The sequence below is a fragment of the Hemicordylus capensis genome, chromosome 4, assembly GCF_027244095.1.
Source record: "Hemicordylus capensis ecotype Gifberg chromosome 4, rHemCap1.1.pri, whole genome shotgun sequence".
Classification (NCBI taxonomy): Eukaryota; Metazoa; Chordata; class Lepidosauria; order Squamata; family Cordylidae; genus Hemicordylus; species Hemicordylus capensis.
The window spans coordinates 285,348,828-285,369,097 of NC_069660.1; the positions used below are offsets into that span (position 1 = coordinate 285,348,828).

Sequence of the window (20,270 nt, forward strand, 5' to 3'; positions counted from 1 at the left end):
TATTTAATTAAAAGCCTGGGTGAACAGATGCATCTTTGAAGATTTTTTAAAAATTGTCAGAGATGGGGAGGCTCTTCTTTCAGGAGGGAGCGTGTTCCAAAGCTTCGGGGTAGCAGAGGAGAAGGCCCATCCCCGAGTAGCCACCAGACAAGCTGGTGGCAGCTGCAGACAGACCTCTCCTGATGATCTCAATGGGCAGTGCGGTTCATGTCAAAGAAGACGTTCTCTTAAATACTCAGGGCCCAAGCCGATTAGGACTTTATAGGTTATAACCGGCACCTTGTATTTTGCATGGAAATTTATTGGCAGCCAGTGTAGCTCTTTCAATACAGGAGTAATATGGTCTCTTCAAGATGACCCAGAGACAAACCTGGCTGCCGCATTCTGAACCAGCTGTAGGACCACTGTTCTGAGGTAGTTTATCTCAAGAAGTGGGCACAGCTGGCATATCAGCTGAAGGCACCTCAACCTGGGACACCAGGGAGAGGCTCAGATCCAGAAGAACCCCCAGACTGTTTACCTGGTCCTTCTGGGGAAGTATGACCCCATCCAGAACAGGCAGATCAAACTCATTTCCCAAGTTTTGACCCCACACAGTGAGTACCTCTGTCTTATCTGGATTAAGTCTCAGTTTGTTTTCCCTCATCCAGCCCATCACCGCCTCGAGGCAGGCATTTACGGAGGTTATAGATTTGGGTGTCATCAGTATATTGAAAACACCCTGCACCAAATCTCCTGATGATCTCTCCCAGCGGTTTCATGTAGATGTTGAACAACATACTAAGACAATATGGAGCCTTGAGGGACACCATACAAAAGTTCAGATTTTGAAGAACAGCAGTCTCCAAGGGACACCATCTGGAACCTGCCCGAAAAGTAGGAGCGGAACTACTGCAAAGCAGTGCCCCCCACTCCCAACTCCCTCAGACTCTCCAGAAAGATACTATGGTTGATAGTATTGAAAGCCACCAAGACATAATTTTTTTATTCTTTAAAAATGAGAAGATTGCCGGCATTCCTGATTTCTTGCAGGACCGTGCAGAAAAAACTGGAAGATACACTTGTTTAATTAGAAACAACACAGTGTGGGACAACCCCATAGATGACAACAGAATTGGCCTTTCCATTAGTATCAACACAGTATGCAACACCAGCTGTTGGGCAGATGTGCTTGCAAATGGGTTAGATATGCATCCAGCCTGTGGAATCCAGATGGTGGAGAGAGAACCTGGCAGCCACCAAGCATACCTAGTGGCTTCCTGCCCAAGGTTAGCAGGAGCTTTGGTGAGTGCGACTTCCTTTAAGATCATGGTATGGCAGGAAAGCATCTAAATACCATCTCTCTGCAGACCATGGTCCTGATCAGGCTTCCCCAGCAGGTATTTAACTTACCAAAAAAACCTCAACCACCATCCCAAATGCACCCTACAGGGTGAAATGAAGTATTTAACACAATGTTAATGTAGGGAACAGGATTTGCCAGTCACTGCAGCTGATCCCAGAGTATATAAGCACTTGTGACACTTTCTCCCAGGCCTGCCTATGTGCTACAGCAGCAGTTTCCAACCTTGAGTTGCCAGATGCTGTTAGACTACAACTCCCATCATCCCCAGCCACAATAGCCAAAGGGGCATAGGAAACTGCTGCCAGGTTGCACCTGTGGGTTTTAATCCTGCTGTATAGACTTATTCCTACTGACATAAATGGGCTTCAGCATGGCCAAGTATGATTGCATCCCTAGAGAGAGCATCAGGGTTGTGTGCCAAATATTTGTGTTCTGTCACAGCCCCTCAGTTTCTACATTTCAGGAGCAGCAGATCGGTTTAAATCCAAGTTCCACCACCTAAAAGAAAAGAACTGGAGTAGGTCCAAAATGGTTTTAACATTGCTTAGGTCCTTCTGCTGAATGCAAGTTATTTTGTAAACAGATAGATACAGATATACAGAATTTTCAAAGGTCAAAGATTCAGTCAGCTTAACGTTTAAGATGAACTAAATCAATAATTAGAAGCTTTGAACCTCCCAGGTCTCTTCTTTCTAGCAGTGTCGATTGTTAGAGTGATAAATTAACTCACACTTCCCAGTCCACAAGTTCTATTTATAGCTCACACCACAATTGTAACAAACATGCTTTAAAAAGGGAAATTAACATGCTTTAAAGGGGAAAAACTGAATCAGGTATGGTTTGCTGCACACTGCTATTTCTGTCAATGCATAAGGGTGAGGCACTTGAAATGCTTAGGCAAATAACAGCACCACCTTTGAGAAACATGGAATATAAAAGTAAGCACAGATAATATACTAGCAGGCTTAATGAACACTGCAATTAATCTTTCGAAAGTTCTTTTAAAAATAAATAAATGAATGAATTGCCTGAGAGCTTATTAAAGACGTGGTTGTTTCTTATTTCTGTTAATGTAAAGCAGAAATATCAAAAGGAATTGCGTTTTGGAAGGGGATATTCATGAGATTCCCAGCAGTCCTGGCAACACAACAGTCACCAAGCATGTGTATAAACAGCCTCCAGACCATCACAAAAGTATTTCAATGTATAATAGACCTCATCCCAAAGAACTGAAGCTGGTAATAACACATGAAATGGACAAACAACAATGGCACAATTTTAAAAAGATAGAGCCATGAAGATTAAATGGTCATTTAGAATATAAAATTCTATGGGCGTGACCAGCCACAGTTAAGCAGATTTAAGACATGATCTAAAGACACTAAACATTGGCTGGAGTGTGTCCTCATACTTCAATAGATTAAATTATCTCACATCTGCTTAATTTGCCATTAGAAGCCAATACAGACAAAGAAGTCTTATGGTGCTTCAGCATCTTGAACCTCAGACTTTGAAAAGTTTCCATTGGCTGAATAAACATTTCGGTATTGAGATATCCCCTACTAACTAGGCAGAGAGCCACATTTCAAAGTGGGGATTCTCTTTTATTTAGCAGGGAAGGAAAAACTGTTCCCATTCAATCCCAGCACAGCATGCCTCGTGGTTGTTGGAGGTATCTCCCTCGTGTTTCATTTTAGACAGTGAGCCCTCTGGGTACAGGGAACCATTTTATGATTGTTATTATTTTCCTGTGTAATTTTTTGAGAACTTTTTGAGGTTATTCACACAATCAAAAATTGTGTTCTACCTGGGTATGGGAGCTGTGTGTGCTCCCAGTTTTTGGTTGTGTGAAAGCCAGGCAGGAAGAAAACCTGGGATTTCACACACAGCTCCCAAATCTGGGTAGAACACAGTGAGGCTATTATCATGCATGGCTAAATTGGGCTATGGATGGGAGCCCAGCCTGATTTTAGCTGCGCGTGAGAACCAAGGAAGCCACACGGCTCCCAGACGCAGCATGGCAGCAAGCCCTCCTTGGTAGCCTGCCTCTTAACCCAGGTTTCGGGTGCAAGGGCATCTGAAAAGTGGGTTAAATGATGGTGTGTCGGTGCAATGCAGCTTCGCTCCACACCAACTCATCAGTAGCCCCTTGATGGGGAGGCTAAGCCTCTCCAGAAGACACCACACATTTGGGCAGTGCTTTCAGGGACTTCTGGGGGCCAAGAGGCCCCCAAACCCCACCGCTCACACTGGCTCAGTGACGGAACCGGTAATCATCTGAGCAGCCTATCCAGTCACCCAGGGACAATTCAAATCAAATCTTTATTGTTACGGTCATTTGACCAGCAAAGCCAGGGACAATTAAGCGATTGTCTGTGGGGAGAGCGGGTTTGACCCGCTCTCCCCACAAACCCCCATTAAGCTCTTCACACTGCTCATGTGAAGAGCCTCAGTTCTTGATTGTGCAAATGACCTCTTTGTTTGAAAAGCAGTATATAAATAGTAGTAGTAGTAGTAGGGGGACAGCCATCAAGAAATGTTCTGTGTGTCCTTGTTGTTCAGACCTGTACCTATGGCACAGTCAAGAGGGCGTTCTTAACTGACCCTAAAAAGCTCATGATAGAAAATCAGTATTGTTCACCCACCTTCTACAGGCATTAGAATTTGATAACATTCCAAGAGGTTGCTGTCCTAGGAATGATCCATCTTATTTATTTGCTATTTCTCTTGTAAACTGCCCTGAGCCATTTTTGGAAGGAAGGTATAGAAATTGAATGAATGAATGAATGATACTTGCCAATACAAGGAATACAGGCTTACTGTCAACCTGTGCCTTTCCCATACATCTCTCTGGTAATGTTTAGTACAGGGGTTCTTTTTGACCCCCTAAAACAATATTAAAAGTTACATTAACCCCCGCTGCCCCCTCATATAATTTAAGCTACTGATTTAATTATGTTGAGATAAATAAAGCACATCAACCTTTTCAATTAGAAGGATGAGCTTGCTTGCTCCTTCTTAACTTTTTCAAACCTGGACTTTATGTTTGAGATTGCCAGTCTAATTTTGGGCTCCAAGTTTATTTCTGATTGGAATTCGCTTTTTATAGCAGCAACTGCTGAAAACTCTGATTCACACAAGTAGGATGCTGCGAAGGGAACCAGTATTTTCATCACTTTCTCACTTAATTCTTTGTGCTCAGCTTGCATACAAATCCAAAATTCAGGAACAGACATCATTGGGAAGGAACTTAAAGCAGTCCCAAAGAGCTGTTCCAATATCTCAGAGGCCTAGGAAGGTGGACAGGGAGACAGAATCCAGCAACCACTCAGCTCCTCTGCCACTCACAAAGCTGAGGACAGGAACAGCAGCTGGGAGGCAGAGGCTTTAGTCGATGTCTCTAAGGCACAGAGACAGTACGGGCAACGGGTGGCAGATATGGAGACAGGAGCCGGCAACACCCAGCTCCACGACTCACAAAGCTGAGGGCTGGCACAGCAGCAGCACTTCTTTGGCCCATGGGCTAGAAGAGATTTCCCCTTTGAGAAACAAACTCCTGTGAGCCTCTTCCATCAGCCAAAGAAGTCCAGCTGCCCTGGGTTTTGTGAGCAGTGGAAGAGTTGGGCTCCTAACACTGGCCTGCAGCAGGGTTTCTTCTAGGAGGAGGAGTTGGGTGGTTGCTAGCTCCTGTCTCCCTGTTGGCCTCCTGCTACTCCCGACTGCCCCTGTGTCTCAGAGCAGGTTCGGACTGGCCCACAGGGCATATTCCCAGTGTGCCTTATCTGTGGGGCACTCAGCAGCAGTGAATACTCCCACCCTTAATTACCCATTCTGCTCAAAACCCAGCGCCTTCCTCACATACATTCCACTGCCATCCCAGTGCCCCCAGTCCGGCCCTGTCTCAGAGACACTGGGCAAAGGAAACCTCTGGCTCCCAGCCCCCTCCGGACTAATGGCCCTCTTGAGATCGCCCCCACAGGGTGGTCTCATCCAACCATTTGAGAGCCCTGGGTCTAGCAGAACCAAATGTGATGTGGTATCATTCAGCATTTGCTGCCTCAACTCACTGGCTGCTACTTGCATAGGAAGGAGAGACACTGACTGTGATGATGTTCCATCACATCCTTTTACTGAACATTATTGGGGAAACACAGGACAGTTTCATATTACACTGTGTTTCACAACAGGCTATATTTCAAACATCCGCATCACTTCACAGAACAAACACCGCAGCTACCCATATTTCCCAGACATTTGTCACGGGCCACATCGGTTTGAAAACAGCCTCTAATTGTGAAGGGTCATTTTAGGCGAATTAAATGTGACCATAAAGGCCAAGTTGAAGACAGATCATCCTGGAGAGAATCGATCTATGTGGTTGCTAGGAGTCGACGACACCGACTTGACGGCACTTAATCAATCAAACAAATGTGACCAAAGGGGAGCCTGGCCGCAGAACCAAACATCTGCCCCTCTCTTGGGCTGAACTCAGTAAGGTTTACTTGGAAGTAAGCTCTCTCAAGAGCAAACGGCTCTCTTCGCTTCCAGCGGCTAAATGCCTCCCTTAGGACTGAGGCCAGCACTTCTAACGCAGCCTGTCATTTGCTCACCTGATTTGCGTAGTACCACCCACTGGAAAGAAACCCGCTGCTCATCTCTTCTCCCTCGAAAGTGACGTTTTGGGTTAATTGTAGCGTCGCCATAATTAAGACGACCCTCTAAACCCCGCCCCCTCCGCTGTTTTCAGCGGCAGCAGACTGCGGTCCACCGGGTCGTCCCGAGCGATGCCATGAGCACTGGGAGGAAGGGAAGCCGGGTTTCAAACTTTTCTCCCACTTCCTGGGCTGGGAGGGGTTGTTTGGCAGGAGGGGGAGGGCTGTTTGGGGAAAAGGTCGTCCTTCCCTCCAGCCGGAATAGAGAGCAGGTGCATCGAAGAGGCTTGGGCCAAGGCGGGGTGGCGCTATGACCTGGGGATGGATGGGCTTGGCTGGCTGGGCTCCCTTCAGAACACACACTTGTGATTGCACGAGTTGGGCAGAGGACTGTAAAGAGACAAGAGGAAATCAGCAGCTGCTCTTCTTTCCGCGGCCTTCGGGCCCCACCCGGCTTCTGTCCGAGCACCAAGAGCCCCTGGGATTATTTAACGTTTCCCCTATCTCAGTAACGGGGATGTGCCAAAATAAAAAAAATGGCAGCGGATGGCCATTGCATTGCATTGCTTTGGTTCGGGCGTTTGGGATGCAGTGACTTAAGTTTGGGCGGGGGCAGTATAGAAATATGTTAAATAAATAAATAAATAAAAGAGGATCGCTTGCTTCCGCATGCCCAGTAAAGATTCTTTTTTTTTTTTAAAAAAGGAGAGAAACGTGGATAAGTCAGCCGACGACACCAGTTACACACTTCCGTGTTTGCTCAAGGCATGGCAAATTGACAGTGCGCATGCAGAATTTAGCACGACCTCGGCCTCGCTCAGGGCTGTTTCCCATCCTACGAACTTTGGCTAAGGCATGGTGGCCACTGAGATATTGCGTATGGAGCTCCCTTGAGCAATGCAGTGGCAAGTAGGTAGCTTGTATTCAGGCACTGTGAATTATCTCTGCACTGGCGGCCTCTGAGAGGCATCTAAATCCCCGGACCAGGGTTTCTTAACCTTGGGCCCTCCATATGTTGTTGGACTACAACTCCCATCATCCCCAGACATGGCCTTTGTGGCTGAAGATGATGGGAGTTGTAGTCCAACAACATCTGGGGGCGAGGGTGTAGTTGGAGCCAGCGTGGTGTAGTGGCTAGAGTGTTGGACTAGGACTGGAGAGACCCGAGTTCAAGTCCCCATTCAGCCATGAAACTAGTTGGGTGACTCTGGACCAGTCACTTCTCTCTCAGCATAACCTACTTCATAGGGTTGGTGTGAGGAGAAACCTAAGTATGTAGTACACTCTGGGCTCCTTGGAGGAAGAGCGGGATAAAAAACCCAACAACAACCCAGCACCAGACTAATCCCACCCCTGCTTTTTGCCTAGGAGATATACCCTGCTGTGGGTCTCTGTGTTGGAGTCCTGCCAAGGGATGGATAGATGGATGATTTCCCCCTTTCCCCCAAGCCCAGAGTGGCATACATGGTTGGTCACACTCCCTTCCATTTTATCCTCACAACACCCCAGTGAGGCTGCGAGATGGTGACTGGCCTATGGCCATCTAGTAAGATCAGCTCCCGGCAGCCAGCCCTCTTAAATGCCGCCAGCCCTCCCATTAAATGAGGTTAGTGGGACGCGCACTCTGCTAACCCTTTCCCCCCCTTTGTCGTGGTGTGGCGACTCTGGAGAGCCTCCTGGCGTCCAGGGGCTCCCCAGAATGCCCTCCACACTTGCATGGGGCATTCTTGGACTTCTGGGGGCCAGGAGCCCCCCCCCCCGATCCCCACTGCTCCTGTTGGCTCCTTGGCGATGTGGGTGGCCGGTTGGGCTCATGTGTGGGGAGAGCGAGTTAAGCCTGTGCTCCTCCCAAAAACCTCTTGCAGGCTCTCCGCACTGCTCATGTGGAGAGCCTCTCTGAAGGACAATGGCTCTTCAAGGTTTCAGGCAGGAATCTCTCTACCTGGAATCTCTACCTGGAGATGCCTGGCATTGCTGGGAAGGATTCTTGGAGAGCCACGATCAATCGGTGTCATCAGTAGTGAGCTAGGTAGACCAATAGTCTGATCCAGTATAAGGCAGCTTCCTATGTTCCTGGTGTTATATAAGCCCTAAGATTTGGGGGGGGGGGAGTTGTCTGAAGGTGTAAAAGGTTGTCATGATAGAGGTCTTTAGAATTACGCGTGGTGTGGAGAATCTGGATAGAGAGATTTTCTTCTCATAGTACTAGAAAGTGGGATCAGCAAATGAAATTAATTGGCAAGCGATACAAAAGGAACTATCTTCACATTGTGCATAATTAATTTGTGGAGTTTTCTGTAACAGGAGGTGGTGATGACCAGGGATGCCTTATTTTACTGAACTGCCCTCTCCCAAGATACATAATAACCCATATCTTTATTTTTTCTCCCTCTGCCCCAAAGAAGTGTCTTTCCTCTCTCCCCCTAAAATATAAGTGAGGAGTTGCTGCTCAAGCTTTCCCTCTGTCTGAATCCCTGGTGGTGGTGAGTAGTCTAGAAGATGGCTTTAAAGACAGATTCATGGCTTTAAAATGGCGTTAAAGACAAATTTAAAAGACAAATCCATCAAGGACAAGTCTATCACTGGCTAATAGTCATGAGGGCTAAATGGTTCAAAGGCCCAAATACAAGATTACTCTGAATTTAAGACGGGCCTGTTAAAAATAAAGTTTAAATACAGATCATACCTATACTTTCCCAAAAGGATTCTGAATTTAAGATGACCCCTTGATTTCTAACATGAAGGAACTTGGAAATAGGGCTGTGCACGGTCCGAATTCAGACCAGCTCACGGTCTAGCAAACTGGTTTGGTCTGGTTTGGCCGAACCACAAACCAGTCTGGCAGCTCAAGGCAGTGCTGGAGAGGAGGCAGGGAGCAGCACATTTAAAAGTAGAGATGCAGGTCTTTACCAGTGTGACCACCACTCCAGGGCAGCTTCCTGCTGCAGTGGCACTCCCCCCAGCAGCCCAGCGTGGCTGTGGCATGGCTCCATCACTCACCTGGCCTCCGCACATGCCCCGAGGCCACATGAGTAATGAAGCCATGCTGCTGCCACAAGCTGGTTGCTGAGGGAGGGGGGAGCCACCACAGCAGGAAGTGGTCTGGAGTGGCAGACATGCTGGCAAGGACTTGCATCTTTCTTTTTAAAGGTGCTGTTTGCCCTCCACCCCGGCGCTACCTTGAACCACCTGACCAGTTGATGGTTTGGCCAAACCAGACAGCAAACCAGGCCGAATTCAGACTGGACCTCAAACCACAGACCATGAACACCCCTCTTGGGGAAAAACCTAGTCATGGATTCAGGTAAATGCAGTAGTAGTTGCTGAGAAGCAACAGTGGCAAAAAGCTACTGTCCGACTTGTTAGCTTTCCAAAAGAATCTGGGTTGCCACTGTGGAAATCAGAAGGCTGCACTAGATGGACTTCTGGATGTGGTCTGATCCAGCACGGCGGTTCTTCTGTTTTTGTGATACAAGACACTTGGAAGCAAGGCCCATTTTCTTTGGCCTTTAGCACTGTCCACCTGTAAGCCTCCTTTAGCTGACAAGCTTGAATGCTGCTCCCATTTCCTTTGACTCCTGGCGCCCACAGAGCCCTGTGGTTGTCTTTGGTAGAATACAGGAGGAGTTTACCATTGCCTCCTCCCATGCAGTATGAGATGATGCCTTTCAGCATCTTCCTATATCACTGCTGCCCGATATAGTACCAGCAGCCTTCTGCTTGTTAGTCCAGCATTTCCCTGCTGTGCCACTTAAGGTGACGTAAACTGGCACAGGAGGAAACTGTATTGTCAGTCAAGGCCCTTTGATTGAATAATTAGTCATTTCCTAGTCTCCTCCAGGTTTGCTTGTTGTTATTGGGCAATACTCCCAGGAACACAAGCCACACAGCAATTATAACAGCATGTCCTTCAGCTTCTAATAGATCTCTGTTCACTGACTATGAGAATATATGCATGGTTCCATTGTCAATGAACGCACATATTACTATTGAGGAATATTTATAATAATAATTAGAATGGGAAACAGGCAAAGGAGAACAGAAGCGAACAAATTAAAAGGTAGTTTTCCTTCAGGCATTCACTTGTCACATATTGATTATTGCTGCCTTAGATGGCTCGTAAAAGGATTAGATTAATTTGTGGGTGACAGACAGTGTTCCATCTAACAGGGATTCCCAGATGCCATTGATTACAATTCCCATAATACCCAGCCAAAGGCCATTGCAGCTGGGGATGCTGGGAGTTGTAGTGAACAACATCTGGGAATCCCTGTTAGAGGGAACAGTGATGACAGATCCATCAATATCTTAAGATGAATGAAACCCAGAAGCCCCTCTCCTTGACTTCCTCCAAACTGAGCCAGCTGATGCCCCTCCAGAGTCAGAGGTGGTCTTTCTTTGAGCCAAGGTGAGGCGCATCTGCTTTGCATGCAACAGGTCAGAAGTGTAATCCCTGGCATCTCCAGGTAAAAGGTAAAGTAAAGTGTGTCATTGAGTCTGTGTCGACTCTTGGTGAACATAGAGCCCTGTGGTTGTCTTTGGTAAAAAAAAACAAGAGGGGATTACCATTGCCAGAGCCACCTAATGGCACAGTGGGGCAGCAACCTGCTGTTGGTTCGAATCCCTGCTGGTATGTTTCCCTATGGGAAACCGCAAACTGGTTCGAATTCACACTGGACCTCAAACCGCAGCCCATGAACACCCCCACTGGAAAAAACCTCGTCATAGATTCAGGTAAATGCAGTAGCAGTTGCTGAGAAGCAACAGTGGGAGAGAACTAATGTCCGACTCATTAGCTTTCCAGAAGAACTTGGGTTGCCACTGTGGAAATCAGAATGCTGCACTAGATGGACTTCTGGATCTGGTTTGATCCAGCATGGTGGCTCTTCTGTTTTTGTGGTACACACAACACTTGGAAGCAATGCCCATTTTCTTTGGCCTTTAGCACTGCTCACCTGTAAGCCTCCTTTAGCTGACAAGCTTGGGAGACTATGGGAAACATCTATATTGGGCAGCAGCGATATTGATGCTGAAATGGCATAATCTCATATTGCACAGGAGGAGGCAATGGTAAACCCTTCCTGTATTCTACCAAGAAAACCACATGGCTCTGTGGTCACCAGGAGTCAACACCAACTCAATGGCATGATCTTTCCTTTCCTTTTTACCATTGCCATCTCCTGTGCAGTATGAGATGATGCCTTTCAGCATCTTCCTGTATCGCTGCTGCCCGATATAGGTGTTTCCCATAGTCTGGGAAACATACCAGCGGGGATTTGAACCGGCAACCTCTGGCTTGCTAGTCAAGTCATTTCCCCACTGCGCCATTAGGTGGCTGGGAAAGACTCCTGCCTTGGAGGTCCAATGTCAGTCAGTACAGGTAATACTGAGCTAGATTAACCAGTGGTCTGGTTTGGTATAAAGCAGCTTCCTATGTTCCTATGTGGAGGTAGCCTCAAACAGCAAATTATTTGGGTGCTCCTAAGGCGGCAAGATACTACCTAGCTGCCCCGCCTCTATCTGTTGACTACTGCCATCTGAGCAGCTCTTTGCCAAAAGGGGCACAGCTAATGCACTTCTCTGAAACAGTGCTCCTCCTCCTCCTCGTTCATACCTTTGCATGCTGCTTGTTGAGTACCGGAAATCCTGAATATGCATAAGAAATGCAGTAGAATGTTGGTAGCTGGGAAACAGATTGTGCAGAATGATCAATAACTGAACTGTGTACAAAATTATGGGAGATGGCTTTTTAAAAAGATGTCTGCAGTTAAAGATTATTCAATACCAAGAAACACCTGTTTACTTAATTTATATGTATATTGAGCAACTTGAAATACTAGTTAAGTCAGAATGTTCATGAGTCATACTGTGAAAATAGTAAATACATTATAGGCAGGAATACATACAATATACTGAAGCTCCCCCCACCCCCTGTTGGAAAGCTGTGTAAATTGCAGTCTAAATGTAACCTCCATCATTAGTACCAGTATTATTGTTAGCTTGCGGTGTGGATTAACAACAATAGAGGCTCCCTGAATTTGGCAACTAAAGGGGCTAGTGATCTGCCCTCCTCTTTCTTAATTGGTAGTGGAGAGTGCTCAGAAGGTCCTTAGAATCTTCTGGAAGCAGATGAATTTGAAATTTCCTCTATACTGAAATGTTCTCTTGGCATTGTCATACACCCAAATTCCATGTTTTCATTTGTGTTTGCAATAACATTTCCTAGATAAAAAAGGACACTAAAAAAACCCACCAGTGCTCTGCTCCCCCAATATTGTGATTTAATGTTGACATTAACTCATTTTTCAAATGTTTGTGTTAATTATTATAGCTACTCTTTCTGATTATAAATTAAATTAGTAGAGCTCAGAGCTTATTCAAATATCAGTGGATACAGGCCATCTGAGACTTATGCTAATATACAGTATCACTGACAGAATGTCACCTTAAGTAGTGCAGCAGGGAAATGCTTGACCAACAAGCAGACGGTTGCCGGTTCAAATCCCTGCTGGCATGAACCGGGCAGCAGTGATATAGGAAGATGCTGAAAGGCATCAACTCATTCTGTGCAGGAGGCGGCAATGGTAACCAAAAGAAAACTACAGGGTTCTGTGGGCGCCAGGAGTCGAAACTGACTTAACAGCACACTTTACTTTTACCACAAGACCAGCTTTCCTCCCCTGAAGTGTAGGTACTGAACAGAATACCCAGTTTTTCTAATTCATATTTGATATTCTTGTATTATTTTCTTGTTAGCAAAAATACCAAAATACCAAAAAGTAAAGCATCCCATTGACTTCAATAAATGAAGCAGGTTATAGTTCTTAAACATTCCATGTAATACAAAGCAATACTACATCTATTAACTACCACTGCAGTTCTCAGCACAGTTGCATGGGATGAACCACTCATGTGGACTTACTTCTGAGTAAACATGGAGAGGATTGAACTGTAAAGAAATGATATTTTTCTTCCAAACAGGCATGAATCATATTTATTCAAACGTGTACATTACCTGTGAAGCTGAACTGTTATTATGCGGTTTTTATTATTCCTATAGTAGACTACAGTACCCAAAGTATACACCATGCATACTTCTTTACTTAGGAGCCAAACACAGCTATGTAAAATGAGCAGCTTGTTTACAGTAGACCCCTATACTAGTAGGGACCTACGCTATCAAATTAGTGGGAAATCAGTATTATAGTAAACAGAGGTCAAAGATCAAACCCACAATTTCATATAAAATTCCAGTCCATGTACACAAAATATTAACATAAAAAAATCCCAAATCACAAGACCATCAACTACTCTTAAAGCTAATCAAAAGCAGGGTGAAAGCAAAGGAAGTGAAATTTAAATGTAATTTTAATCCAAAATTTAATGCAAGAAATAGCCATATAATGGATCTCTTTAAACCTTGACAACTGTCTGTCAAACAAGCTCTCTTTCGTTTGTTACATGACTAACTCTCTTCATATCCCAACAGCGTCTTTAAAATGTCAGTTGTGATAATACTATAAATGTTTGCCTAAAACCATTGAGCCAGTATTCTAGTGCTTCCTGTTTGAATATGGTTCTTGTTTTATTTTGGTTATTTTGGAGCACGTGCCATTGATTCCATATGAACAGGAGAGATTCTAGTATTCTATTTGAAGTCTTGCTTTATTTTATCTGTGGAACAACTCATGCTCTAAGACCTAGCTAAATTAAAATTACCTTTAATTAAATTTAAATGATCTTTAAAGTGCTAATGGCTTGAGACCTGGACACCTTAAGGACCATCTTCTCTCATATGTGCCCTCTTGTATACTCCATTCAACATCTGAGGTCCTACTCCATCTAACTGAGACTTGGGAGGTGAGTAAGAGGAGCAGGGCCTTTTTGGTTGTAGTGCCAACACTTTCTAATGCCTTCTCTGGAGAAGCCACATCACCATGGATAGGTTTACATATAATGGCAGCAACTAAATACAGAAGAACCACAGGTTCGCATAGAGCTCCTGGTCCCATTTCTATGTTGTCAGAACCTGGAAATTTTGGTTGGAGAATATAAGTCACTCACCTCAGCTCAACCATTGTTGGATAAGAATGTCAGGAGAATGTCGCTCTGAGATGGGTTACCAACATTCTCCACCTGACATTTCTGGGTTTTGACAACACAGAAATGGCAGCAGTGTTGCAGAGAAATTATTTATCCTCTATACTTAATTGATCAAGAAGCAACTTTAACTGAGAAAAGAGTTTGATATTTATTACTAACATGATTTGTTACATGATCAAGTTTGGAAGCTGCACACACTCCCAACATTTGATTAGAGGCACCATCTATGATCGTGTGCTCAGCATCAGCTGGGTCGAAGAGCTCCCTCTACTCAGCAGCTGTACCCAGCTCCTGAATGAGGTAGGATGAAAAGCCCTCCGACACAGCTGCTACTTGGCACATGATCACAGACGGTGCCTTCAACCTTGTTTTTAACCAACAAATGAAGAAATATTGGGAGTGGGTCATGTGCTCAGTTCCCAAACTAGGATGGCCCTAGCTGCTTTTTCGTGTGAACTGCCCTAGCAGCTTTTTGCCTGAAACAGCTATTTGCAGCAAACAGGAACATCGGGGAGTGATTTTTGGCACAAAGGTGGCATGGGGGGGGGGAGTGTAAACCATCTCCCCTGAACTAGATCAGCACCTCCTGTTTTTTTGACATGGAAAGATCACTTCCCGTCCACTTCTTGGTTTAAGCCCATCTTTTAAAACAGATTTAATGTCGCAGGTAGTTTGGCCCTTAGGCCTCACTATCATTCTGTACAAACTGAGAATCCTCATTAAACATACCCAGCACTATCCTACACATGTCTTTCAGTGACTCTGGTCCACTATTACGGATCTTCTCAATGAGAAACTCCAGCTACTTTTTCAATGGGCACATAGTTTGGAAACCATTGTTAGAAACCATTGTTTGAAGAAGGAGAAGGAGAAGAAAAGACCTGAAGCAAAACTATCATACAATACTGAAAATGTATTACTCCTAGACACTGCAGTTGGCATGTAATTCAAAGTTTGAAATTAATAAAAAATGGAAATGCTAAGCAGGAAAGGCTGAGGTTGAAACAGTAATCAAAAGGTTTTTCCATTTACCAGAGATCTGGTTCCCCAGTACCACCAGATGTCAGCATACACTACATGACTGAAAGCAAGCGCATAAGACTTTTGACAATGAAATCCCCAAATAGAAGCAGGTTCTTTTTGTAAATAGTAGTCAGTTTCCACTTTTGGACAGATTACTGAAAGTGGCTGATGGCAACTAGTTGTTTCTGAACAGCCTCACCGACAGTGGACTGTCCTTTGTCCCAAATCTCAAGTGCCACACATTCTCCAGTCTGCATATATCCAAAGAAGACCAATCAGATGATGATCTCTTCTCCTAAGATTTCCCTGATAATCAGCATATCCTCTACTGTAGTCCCAGATGTTGTTGAACTATAACTCACATCATTCCCAGTCAAAATAGCCAATGGGAATTGTAGTCCACAAACATCTGGGGACCCCAGTTTGAGAACCCCTTCTCTATTGCAAGGCTCTAGTCTGTAAACCATCTCCCAAAAGTTAGCCCTGAACTGAGGAACATTGGGATAGCTTTTCGTAGTCTGTCATAGAATGGCAAGTATCGTAGGGATATATAATACAAATCATATTTTATCCTCCTAGTGGTTTTTCAAATAGCCTGTCCTCAGGGACCATTTTCTATGTGGATTTTCTACTAATGAACCTTCTGAGCATTTGACACTGAATTCCTGTGTGTTGCAAAGGACTCTGGGATGTGGTCTAGAAGAAACTCTTAGTTTGTGCAAAGCAAAGACCAGGCATGTTGGGTCTAGCTGTTGCCCTGCACAGACTACAGATATATCCTAGAACATGTCCAACACTCCCCTGCAGACGGGCATTACAAAGCAAGGTTGGTTAATGATGGATAAACTGTCTTTCAGGAAATTGCTCATCTGTGAGCCTCAGGGGTGTGGCAGCCACAAAGGCAGAGCATGCAAACAAGGTTGATGAAAGTTTGACTGTTATGAGAGTAGGTAAGTGCTACTGATTTATTTACGTTAGAACATTTCTGATTGAAGGTGAACCAACTGGTTATTTAACTGTGTCCTGTATTGTTCTTTAGCAACTCATAGCTACTAAGCCTGAGTGCATTTAAATGTAGTCTAAAGCGGAGTTTTAAAAGGATAATGCTTTTTTAAAGTTACTGTAAAATTTAATGAAAATGACAATGCCTCCATTCAGATATAGGAACATAGGAAGCTGCCTTATAGTGAGTCAGACCATTGGGCCATCTAGCTCAGTATTGTCTACACTGACTGACAGTGGCTTTCCCAAGATTTCAGGCAGGATCTGTCCCAGTCCTATTTGGAAATGCCAGGGATTGAACCTGGGACCCTCTGCATGCAAAGCAGATGTTCTACCACTGTCTACCCCATCCCCAAAATGACTTCAAGCCAGAACTGAACCAGTGACCTAAGGATTCCAGCAGCCAATTCTCCTACAGTTCTGCATTCTACCGGCTGAGCTATCAAAGGGCCAGTTTAGACAAAATACGGAACCACGGGTCCACGTCATCACTTTCATATGTCCTCTTTTGCAACAAACCATCACTTGTTGAATGGTCTATGTGAGGTTTCCAGTTCTGGTTTACAAGCAAATGATGGTTTGCACAAACTATACTTTGCCTGCCTTGGATGTAATGGCAAACTATAGTTTGCCATGAAAGATGAAATGCAAGTGGTGAAAGGAGAGAAGGAAGGAGGGAGGGATGTGCACAAACCATCCAACCAATGGTTTGGCGGGGTGTGTGTATATCTTTAAGGAACCAAAAGGGTGCTCTTACACACACCCCACCATGTTTCCCCCACCGGTGCTGTGCCCAAAATCGCTGTGCGGAGCAGCAGCATACCTTCTTGCCACCCTGGTCAGCCTCAGACCAGAAGTGGCCACTTCCGGTCTGACACTGACCAGGGCGGCAAGAAGGTACTCTGCTGCCCCATGCAGCAATTTTGGGCACAGCGCCAGTGGGGGAAACATGATGGGGGAGGGTAAGAGCACCCTCCTGGTCCCTTAAAGGTAACCCCGCCACCGAATCATCCAAACCGCCGGACCTCCAAACTGGTCTGGTGGTCCGGAAAAGGACCTACAAATCAGTTTGGGCACTGGTTTATAAACATGTGGGAACCCAGAACTTGTTCATGTAACATAGGAAACTGCTTTATACTGAGTCAGACCATTGATCCATCTAGCTCAGTATTGTCTACACTTGGGGTTCCCAACTGGTGGTACTCCAGATGTTGCTGAACTACAACTTCCATCACCCCTAGACACAATAAATTGCAGCTGGGGATGTTGGGATCTGTAGGTCCACAACACCTGGAACACGACAGGTTAGGAACCCCTGATCTACATGGATTGACAGAGGCTTTCCCAAGGTTTCAAGCAGAAGGTTTTCCCAGCCCGACTTGGAGATGCCCGGAATTGAACTTGGGACATTCTGCATGCAATGCAGATGCTCTACCACTGAGCTATGGCACCATAGTTTGCTAATATGTCAGAAGTCCAGCAATATGCAGATGATGCACAGCTCTATCTCTCCTTGTCACCTGATCCTAGGGAGGCAGTGGATGTCCTGAATTGGGGGCTGGAGGCCATGATGGGTTGGATGTGGGCTAATACACTGAGACTGAATCCAGATAAGATAGAGGTAATGTTGGTCAGTAGGAGAGCCAGTCAGGATGAGGAGATTTTACTGGTTATGGATGGGGTTGCACTCCCCTTGAATGGGAAAGTACACAGCTTGGGGGTATTGCTGGACCTGGCTCTGCTTTTGGAAGCTCAGGTGGAGGCGGTGCCAGAGGTGCCTTTGCACGGCTTCGGCTAGTGTGCCAGCTGTGTCCCATTCTTGAGCAGGCAGATCTGGCCCCAGTTACCCATGCCTTAGTTACATCACAACTGGATTACTGTAACACACTCTGCGTGGGGCTGCCTTGAAGAATATTTGGAAACTGCAGCTAATGCAAAATGCGGCAGCTAGGATTTTATCTGGAGCTGCCTGCTGGGATCACATCAAACACATTTTGAAAAAGCTGCACTGGCTACCAGTTTGTTTCTGGGTCCAATCCAAGGTGCTGGTTTTGACCTTTAAAGCCCTTAACAGTTTGGGCCCGGGATACTTGAGGGACTGCCTGCTCCCAAAGGTTGCTGCCCACTTGATGAGGTCGTCTGAGGGGGCTCTGCTATGGGTGCCGACAATGAAGGAGGCTTGGCAGTCGTGCATGTGGTACAAGGCCTTCTCTGTTGCTGCCCCCAGACTCTGGAATGCTCTCCCAGTGGCTATTCACTCCTCGGTCCCCATCACAGTTTTTAGAAAGTGTGTTAAATCTTGGCTTTTTACCCAGGCTTTTATATGATTGTCTCTACTGCTGCTTCTTTCTATTTTGTATGGTTATATTGTGCCTGTATTTTTAAATATTTTTAGTCAGATCCATGTTTTTATATTTTAGCTTAATATTTTAATGGTGTAATTTTTATAGTCTTGTTTTAATTTTGTTGTGAACCACCTTGGGATTGTTTTAATGAAAGTCTGTATACAAATTCAACAATAAATAAACAAACAAAAATAATTAAATAAAGTTCAGAACCAAACCATTGTGTGTTATTGTTTACTATATAATTATACAAGTCATTTTATGGCTTCTGTCTTTTTGTCATGTTTCAGTACAAAACATATTCATTATGTTTATTGAATAACATAGTCATTATGTTAAAGTTATTTCCACACTAGCCTCTTTCTCTGGGATTTGCCACCATTTGCTCACTCACTTTGTACAGAGCATCCAGACAACGTCAGATTGTGGTAATCCCTCGTTTTCTTCATTGTCCTTTCATGCTTTTCCAGTCTTGATCTGTGGCAATGGACTGGTTTGAGTGATACTTTAGAGGCCCATTTGATTAAAAATGGGATGTGGCAGGAGCACACCCATCATGAGGTCTTTCATGGATATCCTTGTGCCCCCTGGAATGCCCCTTTATCACATGGGGGGCTGTTCATTCAAATGGCTGCTCTACATGTGCTCCAGATATTTGTCTAAACCTGTATATGGAGTGTCCGTAAAGCAGCCATTCAGCTGAACAGTCTACCCATGCGATAAAAGGATGTGCTGGTGGGACCCCCATGGAAGACATAATGACAGGTGCACTTTTGGTGAGTCCCTTTTATAATCACTTGGGCAGGTAAGGTATTGTCCGAACCAGCCCTGTCATTTTTTAATCGAATGCACTCTTTTAGTTCAGTGTGGACTGGCTATTGAAACTTTTCAGGGTAATACAGCTTTTAAAAAAGCTTCCTTTTTGTCAGTTCTGCTGCTTTTGTTGCTTGCCTTTCAGCATAGCTGGCAAATTTGTGATAAATTGCCACTTCTTCATCAGTGTCTGTTCCTTGCAGGATCTGTGTGTATGTTACTGTGATACCTTACTGGATTCCTTGCATATTTTTTTCTTTTCATTTTTAAAATAATGAAATAGCATAAAGTGAGGAAGGAGCCAGATTGATGTTGCAGGACAGGAAGGGAGGAGTAATAATAATAATTTACACAGTCAGACAGGTGTTATTGACTGGTTTGTTTTATCCAGACATTAAGTCCTTCCCAAGGACCTGGGATGGCTGAACTTTATTATCAATGTTGTTGTTGTGGTTATTTATTCAATTTCTATACTGCCCTTCCAAAAATGGCTCAGGGCAGTTTACACAGAGAAATAATACATAAATAAGATAGATCCCTGTCCCCAAAGGGCTTGTAATCTAAAAGAACCATAAGACAGACACCAGCAACAGTCACTGGAGGTACTGTATACTGGAGGTATGATCTCTCCTCCCAGGACACACACCTTCCCCTTCCAGTTGAATTAACAGACTGCTATCAAGAAAGAAGTTCCCACCTTGGGTCCACAGATGTTGTTGGACTACAGTTCCCATCATCCTCGGTCACGGTGGCTTTTGGGATGATGGGAGTTTAGTCCAACAACATATGAGGTTTCAAGGCTGGGAACCCCTGGTCTAACATACAAACACATAAGCTAACTTCAAGATACCAGAAAGATAGGAATCGCCAAGCAACACAAGTTCTCATTGTGTTTTCCCAGGAAAAAGCTCCCAGCTCTAAACTCAGCCAGTTCTGAGAAGTTCCATTTGATGCCAATTACTCAAATGATTGTTTAGATAGCCACTG

General features: G+C 44.9%; 1 protein-coding gene across 2 annotated transcripts in view; it reads right to left on the reverse strand.

The window, feature by feature from the left end:
- The window catches only part of NIPAL2 (NIPA like domain containing 2), a 162,715-nt gene that overhangs the window by 78,616 nt on the left and 63,829 nt on the right, over window positions 1-20,270 (reverse strand). Inside the window, exon 1 of one of the 2 annotated variants that reach the window (XM_053313703.1) lies at window positions 5,956-6,325. The exons of the other annotated variant lie outside the window; for it this stretch is intronic. Coding sequence (XP_053169678.1) covers window positions 5,956-6,048 — 93 coding nt within the window. The 5' untranslated portion in view covers window positions 6,049-6,325. Of the gene's footprint in view, window positions 1-5,955; window positions 6,326-20,270 lie in introns of those variants that run through there. 2 annotated transcript variants of the gene reach the window in all.